The 16,020-nt window shown below is 54.1% G+C and overlaps 5 protein-coding genes across 5 annotated transcripts in view; 4 read left to right on the top strand and 1 right to left on the bottom strand.

Annotated features, from left to right (window-relative positions):
* CHGG_07974 (uncharacterized protein) overlaps positions 1 to 3,817 on the bottom strand; it is a gene marked incomplete at both ends in the record, with an annotated part of 4,624 nt that extends 807 nt beyond the window's left edge. The window contains 3 exons of the mRNA XM_001225629.1: positions 87 to 135; positions 241 to 2,685; positions 2,846 to 3,817. Of these exons, the coding sequence (XP_001225630.1) occupies positions 87 to 135; positions 241 to 2,685; positions 2,846 to 3,817 (3,466 nt within the window). The remainder of the gene's footprint in view (positions 1 to 86; positions 136 to 240; positions 2,686 to 2,845) is intronic.
* A 1,384-nt stretch (positions 3,818 to 5,201) lies between these two features.
* CHGG_07975 (uncharacterized protein) lies at positions 5,202 to 6,160 on the top strand (the record flags this gene model as incomplete). The annotated part of the gene is made up of 3 exons (XM_001225630.1): positions 5,202 to 5,222; positions 5,466 to 5,790; positions 6,003 to 6,160. 3 exons carry the CDS (start codon positions 5,202 to 5,204, stop codon positions 6,158 to 6,160), a joined length of 504 nt encoding a protein of 167 aa, XP_001225631.1.
* An 822-nt stretch (positions 6,161 to 6,982) lies between these two features.
* On the top strand, positions 6,983 to 7,789 carry CHGG_07976 (ribosome biogenesis protein BRX1; the record flags this gene model as incomplete). Its single annotated transcript, XM_001225631.1, has 3 exons — positions 6,983 to 7,116; positions 7,171 to 7,388; positions 7,449 to 7,789. 3 exons carry the CDS (start codon positions 6,983 to 6,985, stop codon positions 7,787 to 7,789), a joined length of 693 nt encoding a protein of 230 aa, XP_001225632.1.
* Positions 7,790 to 8,960: 1,171 nt separating this feature from the next.
* CHGG_07977 (uncharacterized protein) lies at positions 8,961 to 10,285 on the top strand (the record flags this gene model as incomplete). The annotated part of the gene is made up of 5 exons (XM_001225632.1): positions 8,961 to 9,364; positions 9,433 to 9,550; positions 9,649 to 9,707; positions 9,867 to 9,910; positions 10,014 to 10,285. 5 exons carry the CDS (start codon positions 8,961 to 8,963, stop codon positions 10,283 to 10,285), a joined length of 897 nt encoding a protein of 298 aa, XP_001225633.1.
* Positions 10,286 to 11,021: 736 nt separating this feature from the next.
* CHGG_07978 (uncharacterized protein) lies at positions 11,022 to 15,894 on the top strand (the record flags this gene model as incomplete). Its single annotated transcript, XM_001225633.1, has 11 exons — positions 11,022 to 11,063; positions 11,408 to 11,424; positions 11,485 to 13,203; positions 13,271 to 13,334; positions 13,389 to 13,481; positions 13,540 to 13,646; positions 14,051 to 14,224; positions 14,338 to 14,438; positions 14,766 to 14,835; positions 15,233 to 15,503; positions 15,637 to 15,894. 11 exons carry the CDS (start codon positions 11,022 to 11,024, stop codon positions 15,892 to 15,894), a joined length of 2,916 nt encoding a protein of 971 aa, XP_001225634.1.
* Positions 15,895 to 16,020: the final 126 nt, after the last annotated feature.

Consider the following 16,020-nt stretch of genomic DNA (forward strand, 5'->3'; position numbering starts at 1 on the left):
GAGCATCGTCACGTCGATCGCTTAGGGGGAGTCGCTCTCGGACGGTCAGTCCCAGCCGCCGAACCAGACTTTTTCAAGCCATGTACCGAATTTCTTTTCTTCGCCGTGGATATTGACATATTGGATTTGCTGGAGCTGTTTAGAGATGAGGTCTTTTTCAGCTGGGATCTGTCAATAGCGTTAGAGATTCCTCGCAATTTGGTCCTAGATCATAAATTCGCACCTTCTGTATGGTCTTACTATGCGGGTTGACCGGCCGTGTAATAGAGATCCAGGGGTGGCGTTCCTACGGTAGCAATGGAGGCTCGGTGTCAGGTGGGTCCCATTCCTTGTCGATGGGGCATAGAAGATGCCGGCGTAGGTATTGTAACCGAAGAGCGGTTTGGAAGGTCCGCCGTCCCCTTGACAACCTGCAAAGGGAAAGGTAAACTTGAACCACTCCGAAATTCTACGCCACCTGGAGCTGTGGTCGCCGAAATACCCCGCCATTTCCAAGTCTAGCCAAGAGACAGGAAACTTGTACAGGCCCCATTGTGCTTTGCTGCCGTTCAAAGAAGTTAGACTGTTGAGATAAGCAGCAAAGCAGGCCGTGTCCTCCACTTTGATGAGGTTGCTTCGGAACGCCCAACGCCCCTGGTTAAAACCATGTTCGCCCCGGGCGGGGCGAACGGTCTGCACGCTGCCGTCATGTCTATCTGTATCGACTCCTGACGCCTCAACTTGGTCGTTCCTTTCTTGGATGACTTCCAAAACCGCATCGGGTTCATTGAACGTGACTTTTGAGTACTTCGGTATGCGAACCCGCCGCTCGCCTCTCTTGCACCCAGGCATCTTGATTGTCTGGCTCGACCCGATAACGTGGAACTTGCGGAACTGGTCAGCTCGCAGTGTGGCCCACCAACCAAACCAGTTGACTAGACTCTGTTCATCATTCGGATCGATCGATGAGTCGGCATAGACGACGGGACTGTTGTCTTCATCATGGGCAAACGGCCCCGCCTGTATCATCCGCTCACAGTGCAGTCCAGCAGCCAAACTAGCTACCTCGCGCCGGCAGCTGCAGTCCTCTCGGCTCAGTCCATGGAGATTTGCCTCGACGTCGAACTGCATATCGCTCGGAGAGTTCAGCAGCTCCTTCCGAGCCAGGTACCTCTCGTCAGCCAACTCTGAGAGGTACTCGTGGATATTGTAGGCGGTGACGAGGCGGTAGTACAACCTCCCGGTCCATTGCGAGAACCAGTTGAAAAATTCGAGTGAGCGCCGGGGTTCGGACACCAGGAAGCTTGGCGTGATCAAGATGGCTGTGCGGTACGGGAACAGGCGTGCAAGCTGTATACCCTCGGAGGGCGTTGGATAGTCAGGTATCGCAATGGACGGGTAGAGGGGCGGATTGTGGACCGGCTCGGAGATACACCAATACTCGTCATTTCTCGTGATGAGATATCGCGAGAGATTCGGAAACCGGCGCAAGCTCCATGCCAGCATCTCGTGGATGATTAGCACGCCGGGAATGCTTTCGGCTCGGGATCTAAAGATATCCCAGCTTCCTGCGTCGTGGCTCGTATAGACCTGGCATTCGGGGTTCTTGCTGCGTAGCCAGTGGTAAAGTGCTTGTCCGATTTCCCTCTGGGACCCTGGGATCGCTAGGAAAAAGGCATGCTCGTGAGGTGGTCTCTGGAGCAGCGCTCTCGGAAGAAGTTTCTCGTAATCGAAATTAAAAAGCCGCTTGATCAACACCGCTCGTGCCGAGACATCGCCCTTGTATTCGGACTTTATCTCTGAGTCCCCAAGACCCACTCGAGAAGCCGGGGGAGGGGCCGTTGGCGGCAACACAAGCCCGAGGTTTCCTGAGGAGGCGAATATGAAGTATCCTAGGGTTTCCTCAGATGGGCTCGCGGGTTGTAAGCCAGGAAGAATTGCTTTCCACTCGTCGCATTTCGTCGGGTAAATCAAGACATTGTACTCTGGTTGGCCATAATAAAGGGCCAGCAAGCCAGCCGTTAAGTTTTCTGACATCCGCCCCAGAGAACGTTCATTCTCTTTCGACACAATTGTCCCGCTAGCAAGTTGCTCTTGCACCAGGCCGCTCATCCTGGCCGCGGCCGTCTCTGAAAAGCAAGTATGCTTGAATTCAAGGGACTTTTTCGCCAAGAAATCCGAAAGCCATGGTCGCTGGTCCATTGGTTCTCGAGGGAGGCCATTGAAGGTGACGTTTACTGAAGACTGGCCGAGCACCAACTCTTTGTCCGAGCTCTGGTTGCTTTGAATCGGCGGCGTCCAACAGCCCAGGTCCGGGCTGAGTCTTTGCCGGCCAGGAGGAGGATGGAATGTTTGCGGAGATTCTCGGATGGTAGGGCCATCAATATCCATCTGTTCCGGTTCTTGAACAATAACAGATTGGTCTTCATCATCGTCCAGAAACCGTACAGACTTTCGTTTTTTCTTCGGCCGTGGCGCTCCCGAGTCTGCGAGAGTCGACCTTGGGCTGATCAGAGCAGACATCCGTGTTTGTGGAGGTTCTAATGGCGAGGGAGTTTCCTGCTGTGGAGAAAGTACCTGAGTAGGGCTCAAGACTGAGCCCCCTGAGTTCTGTCTGCTGATAGTTTGTTTGCTGCGGAGGTCGAGCAGATCAAGTTGTGAAACATCAGGAGCAATGTCTTCCTTGTCGCGGCCCCTCAGGTAGGCCTGTATCCAAGGTCAGTGGTGTCACTATATCTCAACCATGATTTCACTTTGAAAAGAAAGGTTTGATGGGCGAGTTGCTGCTTGGAGCGTACAAAGAGCACCAACGTAAGGTGATCACAAGGTATGTCTGAAATAACATATCATATTAAATATAACATACCTGTCTAACCTGGCGATGTTTGGCAAACAACTTCGGCTCTCTCGTTGGATCAGACATCGTATCCTTAAGACTGGGCCGGGGTTTCCTAGTTTTGCCACTCGTAAAGATATTGCCCGTTGGCTGTGTTGTGCTTTTCTTAGCCGTCAGAGTCCTACGGGTGTTGGAAGTAATTGGCCTGGCTGATGTTGGTATGGAAATTGTCGGCCTCGTTTTTGATTTCGGCACTGCATCTGCAGGAACTTTTCTCGTGGGCCTGGCGGTCCCCTGGTAACCTGTGTTTTGCGGAGATGGGGGTGCAGTTTGTTTTCTCTTGGTGCTTATAGCCGAGGACGATTCTGTTGGTAGTTCCTGAGCCGTGCCCCTGGTCCGCTTGACCTCGTTCGGCAGCTGAAAACTACCAACAACCGGTGTTGGAGCAGGGGTAACCGCAACCCCAGAGCTAGAGACCTCTTTTGTATTCTTCTGCTGACTTTGAGGCCGCGCTGCTTGCGCAGGTTCTGGGAGTATAGCCTCGATCCCGGCCTCCTCCACGGCTTCCTCGTCGCTGGAATCCTTGTCGAACGGTTCTGTGAGTTTCAAGCCCAACCTTTGTCGCTTTCGATTTCGGCGGCGGTGACGCGCCATTTTCTCACTCTTCGCCTGTTTCTGCGCGTCCTCAAACCTACGAACATCGAAGGGTTTCAGCTCGCCGGTGGCATGCTTGGCCTTGTCCTCTTCCCAAATGGCTTTAAGATCGGCGCCGATATTGGATTCTGGTTCCCAAGTGCTCTCCCATAATGGAAAGTCTGTCCATTCTACGAGGTAGTACATGTTGCCATCCTCGAATAGGCGCTGGGCTAGGATATTCTCCACGCCGAATTCCTGGTCGGGGTCATGCCCCGTTACTGTGGATGTAACTGAAATGTCGTCATCGCTCTCATCGTCATGAGGAGAGTCGGGCCCAAATGAGGCCCTAGGGTCGATCTTGGACATGGCGAGTCGAGCCTCAAGGCGTGGCACGGTCGGCGAGGTTGATATCTGAACACTCCGTTTGAGGTTGATTGATTTTTTGTTGACAACAACGGACCCAAACTAGCCGGCCAACAAACGAATCAACGGTGGATGGACTGGAAGCCCCGTGCCTCTACCATTCCGGGGCTGCTTGGTGTCGAATGTTTGTTTTTGAGCGGTACCTTAGTGGGCGAACAACATCGGGAGTCGCGACTCGGACTCGAGAGTCAATCAATTAACGATTGTAAGGTGCTGCTTGGAGTAAGCTTCAGTCCCGTGCATGTGCCAGTTTCTGTTGAAAACAAACTCAAATTACTGGGAAGAATAGGTATTGTCCAGTCCCAGGTAATTTTGTGTTTGTGACTGTGGTGTTGCGAGGGGTAGGTTGATTGTTGGCAGGAGCGGTCACAACGCGCGAGAAGGGGAACAAAGAGAAATAAATAATGAGTCCCAATCAGGTATTAACGCGGAGCCATATAAAGTTTACCTACATCGCCGTGGTTGACTTTGATGGGACAGTTGGCGGATGCGCTCAGTTTCAGGCAACCTGAAATTTGGCCTAATGCTGGTTTGATCTTGGGTGACAGTCGCCCAAGAAGGAGCACATCAACAAAGTTTTGAGACGCTTCGTCGGTTTGTGAAAGAAAGGGTCGGGGCCAATCAGCAACCCGTATTGAATGATAGCTCGCCAACAACCCTGAAATTTGGAAGCCACTGGAAAACAGAAAAGAACGGAATCCACGACTTGCACTGGAATCGAAGAAATGAACACATCACACTAATTTTTGTGCCGGCTGCAGCCACGTGTTTCTGTGGAAATGATCGACTGTATCACGAACAACCGGGACGGTCGTGGAGGAATATCCACAGTTGTACGGCGTACCTAACGGATGATTACCTCGTTATTACCTGGGCATGGGCTGGGGTAGCTAGTGCCTCTTAGACACGACAGGATGCACGTGATATAACTACTCTGTTTACGATGTCCTCTCTCAAAGACTTACAGATTACACAGAAAATCAATCTGGAAAGATAGGGGGTGGAAATTTGTTTGGGGGCGTGGCCGAGCCTGGACGTCCAGTTGCTCTTAGAAAATGATTGATTTCTTCCGTTGGCTTTCTTTCTCCTTTTGGCCCCGGTCGCCATACCCAACCCTTGTCTCTCGGACAAAGTCACTAATTAAGACCCTGGCACCGCCACCACTCGTCGTCAGCTGCAGCACACCCTGAACCAACGACCCACCTCTGAGCCGCACCGACCATCCTCCTGACTCTCCTCGACATCAACCAGGCTGCACAAAGCACAAACACATCACCATTTCGCGGGACTATCCGACCTCATTTCGTGCATAATATCCACCGCAACTATGGCGAACGACGAATACGATGTAAGCCACCGCTTCCCACCTCACCCCTCATGTTTTGCGTGCGCGTGCCTTGCGCTGACCCGAGATGCTTGGATAGTTCCTATTCAAAGGTGCCTAGCCGACCCAACCCTATGCGCCTCCCCCCCATCCACCGTCGCGTAAACGTTCGACTGACGATTCGGTTTTTGATTTTAACTAGTGGTCCTCATCGGAGACTCGGGTGTCGGAAAATCCAACTTGCTTAGCCGATTCACGCGCAATGAGTTCAACCTAGACTCGAAGTCGACCATCGGTGTCGAGTTCGCCACGAGGTCCATCCAGATCGACAACAAGACGATCAGGGCGCAGATTTGGGACACAGCCGGCCAGGAACGATACCGCGCCATTACGTCTGCCTACTACCGGGGTGCTGTCGGTGCGCTACTCGTCTACGACATCAGCAAGAGCCTCTCGTTCGAGAACGTGACCCGGTGGCTGAAGGAGCTGCAAGGCCATGCCGACAGCAATATCGTCATCATGCTCGTGGGCAACAAGACCGATCAGCGGCCCCTGAGAGCCGTCCCGACAGAGGACGGCAAGAATTTTCCCAGTATGTTGTTGCCCCATTGGGGGGGGGGGGGGGGGGGTGGCCGTGGTGTGGGTGACCAGAGGACAAAGAAGCTGACGATTTGTTTCAGGCGAGAACGGGCTGTCCTTTATCGAGACATCGGCCCTCGAGGCCACGAATGTCGACCTCGCTTTCCAGAACATTCTGACTTGTATGATCCCGCTGTCACATTTTCTCTATCTGTCCCATCGCAGCTAACGCTTTGCGCCGCACAGCCATTTACCAGATTGTGTCGAGCAAGAGCCTCGCGGAGGAAGGCGCAGACGTTGGAAAGAAGTTTGACCCAAGGGAAGGCAATAACATCTCGCTGAGCCAGGAGGGGTCAAAGGAGGAGTCGAAGGGCTGCTGTTAATACCCGGGTCCGGCACGATTGCATGGCGTCACTTATGTCTGATACGAACTGGGGAAATTCTTATGGCCATGGGGGACACGGATCTGCTGCACCTTTGGGACGTTGGGGGTGGTGAATACTTGAGGGGTTATTCTAGTTTTGTTCTTTTTTTTTGTTCGTGGTGCTTTACCCTGTGCTTGCTGTTGGGATTTCGCGGTGGTTTTCTAACCATCCTCGACGCACGGATTACGGGGCATTTAGTTGAATGGACTTGAGGCAATACACTGTTCTTAAATGCGTAGGCACTAAAGGTCGAGCCGAGGTCATAGCCACCCCTCTTAGCGGGGTGTCGAGGAGCGCGAGGGGCAGAAGATGGAAGAGACAGAACGACACCCAATGGGCTTGGAATTCTTCTTCCCTCACATCCCATCTTGCAGACTACCTAGTTATCTACACGTTATCGTGGTTACCGTCAAAATCTCATACTTGGACATAAGCACATGAATCTTCTTATAGGGATGCAGCCGTGTGAAATGAGCCGTCCTCGATGTCAGAGTCCGTACCATTGTCCTCGACGCTCTCTCTCCCGTTTCAGGCTGCGCTTTGAACCGGTGGATCGGGAACGATAAGGCTTATCGGCGAGTGGGGCGCGGCTGGCAGCTCAACTTTTTTTTCGTCGATTGCCTTGCATCGCGGCCCCGCCAAGAACATCTATTCCAACCGTCCTGCCGTGTGCATCCACGCTGTCGTCTCTAACTACCAATCCTTCGACTCAATAGGTGTTGCTTTGAAGGCCAACTAGCTGCGCTCGCCGGTCCGTTTTTAGGGGAACACATCGACAAGATGGCGGCAGTATACAAGTCGCTGTCAAAAAGCGCCTCCAAGACCGACAAGGACACCGACAGCAATGGCACCGTTATTGAGAGGAAAAACAAGCAGAGAGTGCTTATCCTTTCGTCAAGAGGCGTTACCTACAGGTACGGGCGGGTAATTGGGCATTGCGGGGAGCTATGACTGACTCAATTGAATAGGCATCGCCATCTTCTCAATGACCTGGCAGCGATGCTTCCTCACGGCCGGAAAGACGTCAAGTTCGATTCCAAGTCCAAGCTATACCAACTCAACGAGCTGGCGGAACTTTACAACTGCAACAACGTACTTTTCTTCGAGGCGAGGAAGGGAAAGGATCTGTACATGTGGCTTAGCAAGGTCCCCAATGGCCCGACGGTGAAGTTCCACGCCCAAAACAGTGAGTTGGACCTTTTGAGCATGGCGCACTCGGGGAAAACAGCTACTGACCAGCATTAAGTGCACACAATGGAGGAACTCCACTTCACAGGAAACTGCCTCAAGGGCTCACGACCAATTCTCTCGTTCGACGGCGCCTTCGAGACAGAACCGCATCTCCGCGTCATTAAGGAGATTTTCCTACACATCTTTGGCGTTCCGCAGGGCGCGCGCAAGTCCAAGCCCTTCATTGACCACGTTATGGGGTTTACGGTGGCCGATGGCAAGATTTGGGTCCGCAACTACGAGGTTCGGGAGGTCGAGAAGGTCAAGGGGCGAAGACGGCGAGGAGGAGGAGGTGAAAGAGCAAAGGGGCGCAAGACCAAGGGCGGCGACAACGACACAGACGTCATGCCTCGTTGAGATCGGGCTCGCGGTTCGTGCTCACGCCCAATCATTATCCAGGGAGGGCGCGTGTTGGTGGGCCGAATCATGTACGAGAAACAAGCGTTTTCATCTCGCCAAACCAAAGTCCGGTCCGACCTGGCGAAAGGCGAAGGCGGGGAAGGCATAACGCGCGGACAGAGCAGCAGCGGGATACGCTGGCGCGAAGGAGGGGTCTGGGTCTGGAAGACGGCGGGAAGAAGGATCGGAGCGGATTAGATACCCGAGAGCTTTTTGCTTAAAGCTGGGAATGGATTCTAGGATGGCGTTCTCTGGGGAGACAGATCACCGAACATTGTGTGTGGTAATATAGGGATTTGTTTCAGCGCACCGGCACATTTTGGCCTCCATTCGGCGCAATAGCTTTTGTTTCCGTTCGACAAAAGTTGTTGCTATCGAGCATACTTCGTACGGCGTTATGGTGTACACATTGGGAATCTTCGGTGCTGGGAAAGTTTAACCAACATGTTCGTCCTTGACCCCTGTAGATTGCATCAAGGCACGGACCTTCAACTGACTCGGAACTCCGGCCCGGGGTAACGGACCAGGGTGACACGCCTGTGAATGCAACATCGCGACATCACCCATCATCACCCTGCCATCTCGTGTCAACAAGCAGCCGCCCAGCTCATGCTTTAGCCATCAAGTGACCATCGACGCACAATTAGCTGCCATCATTGTTGATGGCAATGGCTCCAATGCGGTCCCGAGACGTGGAACACGCCACCACAACCATCATGGCTACTCCCAACCGGCGATGCGCCGCCTGCTGCGAATGCAGCTTCACTACCCTCTCTTTTGATAGCCCCAACGTCGGGGTTGATAGGGAATAGGGGATTGGGGATATTGTGGTCTGGCAGTTGACAGGGCGGGAGTAGGAACTCTCGTGTTTGTTGTTGCTGTTTGGCCTTTTCTTTACTTATTAGGTGTGGTTTGGTTTGGTTTGGTTTCACGTGTCCGACGTGAACAAACCGAGTGGTTGTTTAGGGGCTGCTGGCGAAAGAGCCGTCCAGGCATCACTTTTGACGTTGGTGGTGGATCAGCTTTTGTTATCCTTTGAGACTGGTAGGGAGGCCTTAAGACATCTCGGTCTTCAGTTCAGGGCGCCGTTCTAACACCACTTTAGTCAACGCTTAGCGAGGATCCCATCATGTCACCTGCCGAGGCCATCCAGCAGGATGCTGCTAGCCAGCCATCTGCGGCCTCACCCATCCTCCTGGACTCCTTACCGGTCGAGACGCTGATCGAGATAATCTCCTATACCGACTTCGACACCTTCGACAGCATCCGCGCCACCAGCCAACGCCTGCGGTCCATCACCGACCTGCACTGGTACCGGATCCTGCCCGGCATCATCGAGCGCGACTTCCACCCGGTCCAGGAGTTCTTCGAGACCGTATTCGACGCGGACGTGCCGTCGGGCATGACCTGCGCCCGCCTGCTGATGGTTTCGGACACGCTCGACGACGGCCTGCACCCGCTGCTGGGCTTCTGCCGCGTCGTCAGGCGCTGGGAGGCCGAGTTCCCGCGCCTCCGCTTCGCCAGCATGCCCATGTCCAGCCGGTGCCCTCCAGCCCCGTGAGCTCGCCCGGCTGCGCAGGGCGCTGTATCTGTGGTGGAAGTTTGCGCGGGTTTTCCATGGCCATGCGACGTGCGCGGTGGAGAATAGTTGGCGATGCGAGGCGGGCGTTTATGCGGCAGTTTTCTTCGGCGAGGTTGCATGAGGCTTATGATATGTGGGTATGTTGGATTACGGTTTCTAATTTCTGCCGCCCAGCCTTTCCTCGACGCCATGATTTAAGAGCGCATGGGACTGATGTTGCTGAATAGGGAGACAGTTTGTCAAGCCGTCGGCGGGAGAGTGTGCCCTTCGGTTAATGCCATTATGGGACTTGAAGTAAGTGAGAAAAGGACTTCCTATTTCTTCAGCAAGGAAGGTCGGAATACTGACCTGAGTGGTGCTCCAAAGGACAAGTTCCTACCAAAGGAGGCAGGAGCCCGTCTTGGGTGGGGTGATGATCGAGTTAACAGTGATATCATCAACACCATGATGAAGTTGCTCCCTGACGATGTCCTTCACCTACTTGTCTATCGGCACAGGTATGCCACCAAGTCAAGCGTCATCGATTTTGTTAGGTTCCGACACCCACAGTACGTGCATACCAAACCTAACCTATCCCCTCCTACCACCACAATATCACAGTTGTTGACGAAATGACCTGGCCCAGGATCGAGGAGAGCCTTGCAACCTTTGGGGAAGCCACTATGCACGTGTTTCGAGAACGCGGCTTGCCGCACCTTGGGCCCTTTTCCCAGGGTCTGTTTCCAGAGCCTCACGGGGGGATACTCGATTACAAGCACCCCCTACTGGAAATGTGGCGTGCTGTGCACGATGGTGATGCTGGCGTAGGGGATGCCAACTACCCCGGACTCTCTCGGATCACTCGGCGTGGCAGGTTGGAACCGAACCTGTAAGAGCCGAGAATACCTGTCTTTGCTGTTAGACGATAGGAGACAGGGGTCCAAGCCCGATGGTGTCATTTTGGATGTGTTGAACAAGGTTAGGTGCTGGGTGCTGTGTATGGTCTTGAAGCTCCCACCCTCGCACCCTTGAGTGCTTGTGCTAGACCGGATATAGACAGCCCTGGATGGCCATAAATTGTTTTCTTCTTTGATTTGCATTCCACCAAAAAGTCATTGATCTCGGGGTCCTTTATTGCCAGGCTAGCTCTCCTCCAGAACCCAGGAAGAAGATACCTTGGGAGCTTAGGAAGTCTTCCAGACGGGCAGCAGACCCGGATCCCACGACGGGACAAGTTGGTACATTAGAGCCGGCTTTCGACTTGAAATGCAGTAAAATGATAAAAGAATTGCCCAATACAAAGGTGCACTGGTAGCTTGCTCTTTCTCTCGATTTCCCAATGATTTTCCTCTCCATTTTAATTGCCACAGGGGGGTGTTGGGAAACAAGGCGCTAGGATCGGGCGTTTGGACTATTTTGTAGTGGGGGTGGCGGCTGCTTCCCATTCACCCAGCCACGCGCTCCCTAAACATCAACCCAAATCAGTTCGGTGACCGACCACTTACTTGCCTACCTCTAATTCACTGCAGCCTTACGCAACCACCATAATTGATAAAAGCCGCCGCTCTTTTGGTAAGTAGATGCCCTTTTAACTGCTGTAATAATATACCATCTGTTTCGTGCATCTGCATGTGCGCGAGCCGGGACGAGAGCGCGCAGACAACCGGAGAGGTGTGCAAGTCCCAAATGCATCACATGGAAGATCCATCCATTCTGAGCATTGACATGTTTTCTTTCTTCTCTTCTCTCTCTCCATCCCTACCTGCTCCACTGCACAGGCTACACTGCACCCTTCCACCTCAAGGCACCCTTCCACCTCAAGGCACCATTTCGCCTTAAGGCACCCCCGAGAAATATTTGCACGCTCATCATCCATCTTCCATACATTATCTTGACCTTCCCTCAATATTCTAACTCATTTTCCACAGACCTATCTGGTCGGCATCTTAACCTCGTTCTTGTCGCTCCTTTTACTTGCCCTGGGCATTACTTAAGTTTACTCACACCTTTTGTAGGACTGGCCTTGGAACCAGTCCAACAAACACCTTGGGTAGACTTTATCTGTCGAGACTCTGCCTTCTATGCCACGTAGGTGCCTACAACAACGTCTCGTTCTCTGCTCTTTCAGCATCTTCAGTCAGACCTTACTAACTGCTCTTAAAGAAAACATCCAAACGACTGCACCTCAGAAACACTTTCTCCCAGGCAGCGAGCCTAGGATGGATGACAACGATGATGACGTTGTCATGGACGGTGAGGATTACCGTATGGCCACTGGCCCTTCGGCTGCCAACGGGTTTCTAGATCCAACCACGACAGGAGAGAGCTCGTTATTAGAGACTACAAATGGCCAGAGTGCCAACGGAACCGCACAGGATGAGGACCAGGAGTCCGACCCAACTGCTTATCCGGAACGTTTGCGGCGGCGTGGCCTGCTCCCGACAGGGTGCTGCTACGATGACCGCATGAAGCTGCACGCAAACGCTGACTTTGGGCCCAATCCCCATCATCCCGAGGACCCCTCGCGGATAGAATACATCATGAAAACCTTCAAGAAGGCTGGCTTGGTGTTCACTGGCTCCGACGCCGACCTGGTGCACATTATCCAGAACGAGCCAACCAAGTACATGTGGCGGATCCCGGCAAGGGAAGCGACCAAAGAGGAGATCTGCTCTGTTCACCACCCAGGACATTTCTTGTGGGTCGAGGGTCTGTCGCGGAAGTCGACACAGGAGCTACGCGAGCTCTCTACCCGGATGGACCAGGGCAGAGACTCGCTATACGTCGGCAGCATGACCTACGAGGCCTCGTTAATATCGGCCGGCGGCGCGATCGAGACATGCAAGAGCGTCGTTGCCGGTACCGTGAAGAATGCCTTCGCCGTCATTCGGCCGCCGGGCCATCACGCAGAATTCGATGCGCCCATGGGCTTTTGCCTCTTCAACAACGTTCCCATCGCCGCTAAAATCTGCCAGGCTGATTTTCCCGATCTCTGCCGCAAGATCCTGATCCTCGACTGGGACGTCCATCACGGCAACGGCATCCAGAATCTTTTTTACGACGACCCAAACATACTCTACATCTCTCTCCACGTCTACCGGGGCGGCGAGTTCTACCCCGGAAAACCCGACAACCCGATGACGCCCGACGGCGGACTCGAGCACTGCGGCGCCGGCCCTGGCCTGGGTAAGAACGTCAACATCGGATGGCACGATCAAGGGATGGGCGATGGCGAATATATGGCAGCGTTCCAGAAGGTCGTTATGCCTATCGCCCACGAGTTCAATCCCGACCTCGTCATCATCTCGGCCGGCTTCGACGCCGCCGCCGGCGACGAACTGGGCGCCTGCTTCGTGTCCCCGGACTGCTACGCCCACATGACGCACATGCTCATGTCGCTCGCAGGCGGCAAGGTGGCCGTGTGCCTCGAAGGCGGTTACGATCTCGAGGCCATCTCCAAGTCGGCGCTGGCCGTTGCCCAGACGCTCATGGGCGAGCCGCCCCCGAAGATGGAGGTTCCCATGATCAGCCGCGAGGCCGCCAAGGTGCTGGCTAAGGTCCAAGCCTACCAGGCGCCGTACTGGGAGTGCATGCGCGCAGGCGTCGTCGACGTTCAAGAGATGCAGACGCAAGGGTCATCGCGCTTGCACGACGTGGTACGGAGGGCCCAGCGCCAGGTCCTGTCGGAAAAATATGGGATAATACCGTTGTACATCCAGCGAGATATCCTTTTTAAGTCTTTTGAGAACCAGGTACTAATCACTAGGGGGATTCAGACCTCTCGCAGGATCTTGGTCATCGTTCATGACCCGTAAGTTGCTGCCTTGCTGGGGCATTCTTGGTCTGCTATGTATAGCTTCACTGACAATTGCTCCTAGGCCTGAGCTTCACGCACAACCCCACCCTCTAGATAACACCCTGGAGCCTCATAACGCATGGGTAGTAAGCACACCTGTCTTTCTACTGTTAGTGGTCAACCTCAGCTAACAATGCTAGACGGACGGAGTCACGCGCTATATCGATTGGGCCGTTCAGCAAGGATTCGGAATTATCGACGTCAATGTGCCGCACTACATTACACATCCGGAGGTATGAGTCCCCTGCAACAACCTCTGAATGCGCTCATGCTAATAATGATTGCTACCAGGATACGGATGCCTTCACCGCGCGCGCCGACGAGCGCACGATCCAGGCTCAAGTGCAGGAACTGATGTGTTACATCTGCGGACAACTACCTACAGCTCTCACGATACGGTCGAAGATATCTTTCTCATGGGCGTCGGCAACGCCTACCTAGGAATCAAAGTTCTACTCATCAACAGACGTACGCCGTACCCCCATCCCCTCTCCTCTTCCCGCCAATCCATCTCTCCTCTCCCCCATTCCTCTTCTTCCTCTCCCCAAAACCTCCCCCCCCCTCCCATCGCCACCCCCTGACTCAGTTAAAGTCACTAACCCCCCTCTCCCCTTCACAGTGGACCGTTCAAATCCCGCGTAGCGGGGCGTCGTCCAACTTTGTCAACGGGCAGCTTGCGACCCGTCAAATCCGACGTCGACAGCGACCTGTCGTCGTGGTACAAGGAGCACTCGCAGGTCTATGTCGCCCAACGACCACGCCTGTTGGTCCAGACCCGGACCTGACCCGCAAGGTCATGAAGCGCCGCTTCGGGAATGTCATCCGCGCCCCAGGTTAACGGCCTCACCCCGATGATGGCCGAGCACTTTGCCGATGTGCAGCAGTTTGTGTTGGAGAGGATGGGTGATACTGGTGACGGTGAGGTGGGGGAGTCGGAGGAGGAGGGGGGTGGTGGTGTTGCCGGGGGCAGTGGGAGGTGAGAGGTGAGGGGAGCTCGGGGTTGAGGTATTTTGGGTGCGTGCTTGCCGGGGGAGGGGGTTGGTGGGTTGGATGCTTGTGGGCCATGTGCGTGTACTATGTACCGCGTAGTAATATGGGTTTGGAGAGGGGGGATATGATGGGAACTATACATGGCGGATGGGCTGGACTAGGGGTATTTTCGTTGCTTCTGCTTTCCAAGGGGTGTATCTGTGTGTGTGTACATGGTCGTATATGAACATAGCGAAATCAACATGTTGCTCACTAGTAGAACCGGAGTGCCCGTACCATGTCTGCGAATTAAATACCTCCCTTGGGCATGAACTTATTGTTGAGTTGGGTGATCGTTCGGACAGAGCAATTCGTGACCGCCAACCCTAACCCGCCTGTCGTGCCGAAAAGGATCCCTTGCTGACTCGCGCGCGCGTCTGCACGGGATTCAGTATTAGTGGGTCCGGTACTTGAACTTTTGGGAATCTTCAGCAGCTCTTTCTCAGCCTCGTCCAACAACTTTAAATTTGTACGTTCATTGTTCACAGCGCCGATTCCGAGTTCTTATCAAACGGATTGCTCGAGCACCAAGGCAGAGATCATGGACCGAGGTCGAAAGTAAGTAACATCTCATTTGCTGTCTCGTTTTACACCTTGGCTTCATCATGGCTTCATCATGGATCGTTCGAAGTTGTGGGAGGGGAATGTGGAAGGGGAGAGGAAGGAGGGGGGGAGTGGGAGAAGGATCGTGTTGGAAATGGATATCGTGGGGCGAACCGCAACACCGGACGACTACCTAGTTCGACCACGATCGCGCGACGTCACAGACCGAACAGCCGACGGCAATTATGTCACCACCGCACGCATCGACCGTCCTGCTTCGATAGGGCGTACCCCACGGTCCATTCTGCTTCGGATGCCCTTGCTCGACACTCCCGATTGCATTTTTCACCCCTTTTCTCTCGAGCTTCCCCGTTCAAATCTCCCGACACCCAAAACCCACGCCCTTCTACAGTTGGAGTAGAGCGCCCCCGTTGCCGTTTAAGCTCCTGCCCATGGCTGGACGGATTCCCTGCAACAAGATGGAAACCAACTTGGCGATCTTTGGGCCACGGTTCGACGAGTCAGGCCTGGACGAGAAGGCAAAGGCGGATTATGTGAAGCGATGGGGGGACATCATCCGCGAGGAGGAGCGCGCCAACCCCGGGTGTATGAAGAGGTGGCTGGGTCGCTACGGTCCTTATGCCTCGATATCCTCTCCGATACCCAGCTCGCCGCCGTGTTGGGTATCCCCATCCAGTCTTTACACCGTGAAAGGCTGGATCTTGTAGGGTTGGCCTTTCTGGCGGACGTCTACGTTTCCCCGACCGCCCTCCGCTTTCTCTGGAATAACCGTCAGCGGAAAACGAAACGAAGCAGGCGGCGCTCTCGGAGCAGAACTCCCAAACCGCGCGGGTCCTGGGTCGATTACCAGCCCGAACGGAAAAGCTCGCTTCGACAGGTCTACACAAGGGCAGCCTGTCATCGCCTCCGCCACAGCACCCGGCTTTTTTGACGCCCGCTGAATCTGATAGATTGGGGGTTACTCATTCGACACCCACAGTCGACCAGAACCAGGAGTCTCAAACAAGTGCTCAATTTGCGCTTATTCGCTTAGATGGTCTTCACAGCTGCTGAAACCTTGCATCGCCAGTTTGCCGGCCAACCTTTCGGTAGCCCCAGCGATAGCATGAGTCTCTTAAGCCCGAGACAAAGCATAACTAAGTGCTTCGGGCATCACATTGAAGAAGAGGTTCGGTCATG

The sequence above is a fragment of the Chaetomium globosum genome, genomic scaffold (assembly GCF_000143365.1).
Source record: "Chaetomium globosum CBS 148.51 scaffold_5 genomic scaffold, whole genome shotgun sequence".
In the NCBI taxonomy this organism is placed as follows: Eukaryota; Fungi; Ascomycota; class Sordariomycetes; order Sordariales; family Chaetomiaceae; genus Chaetomium; species Chaetomium globosum.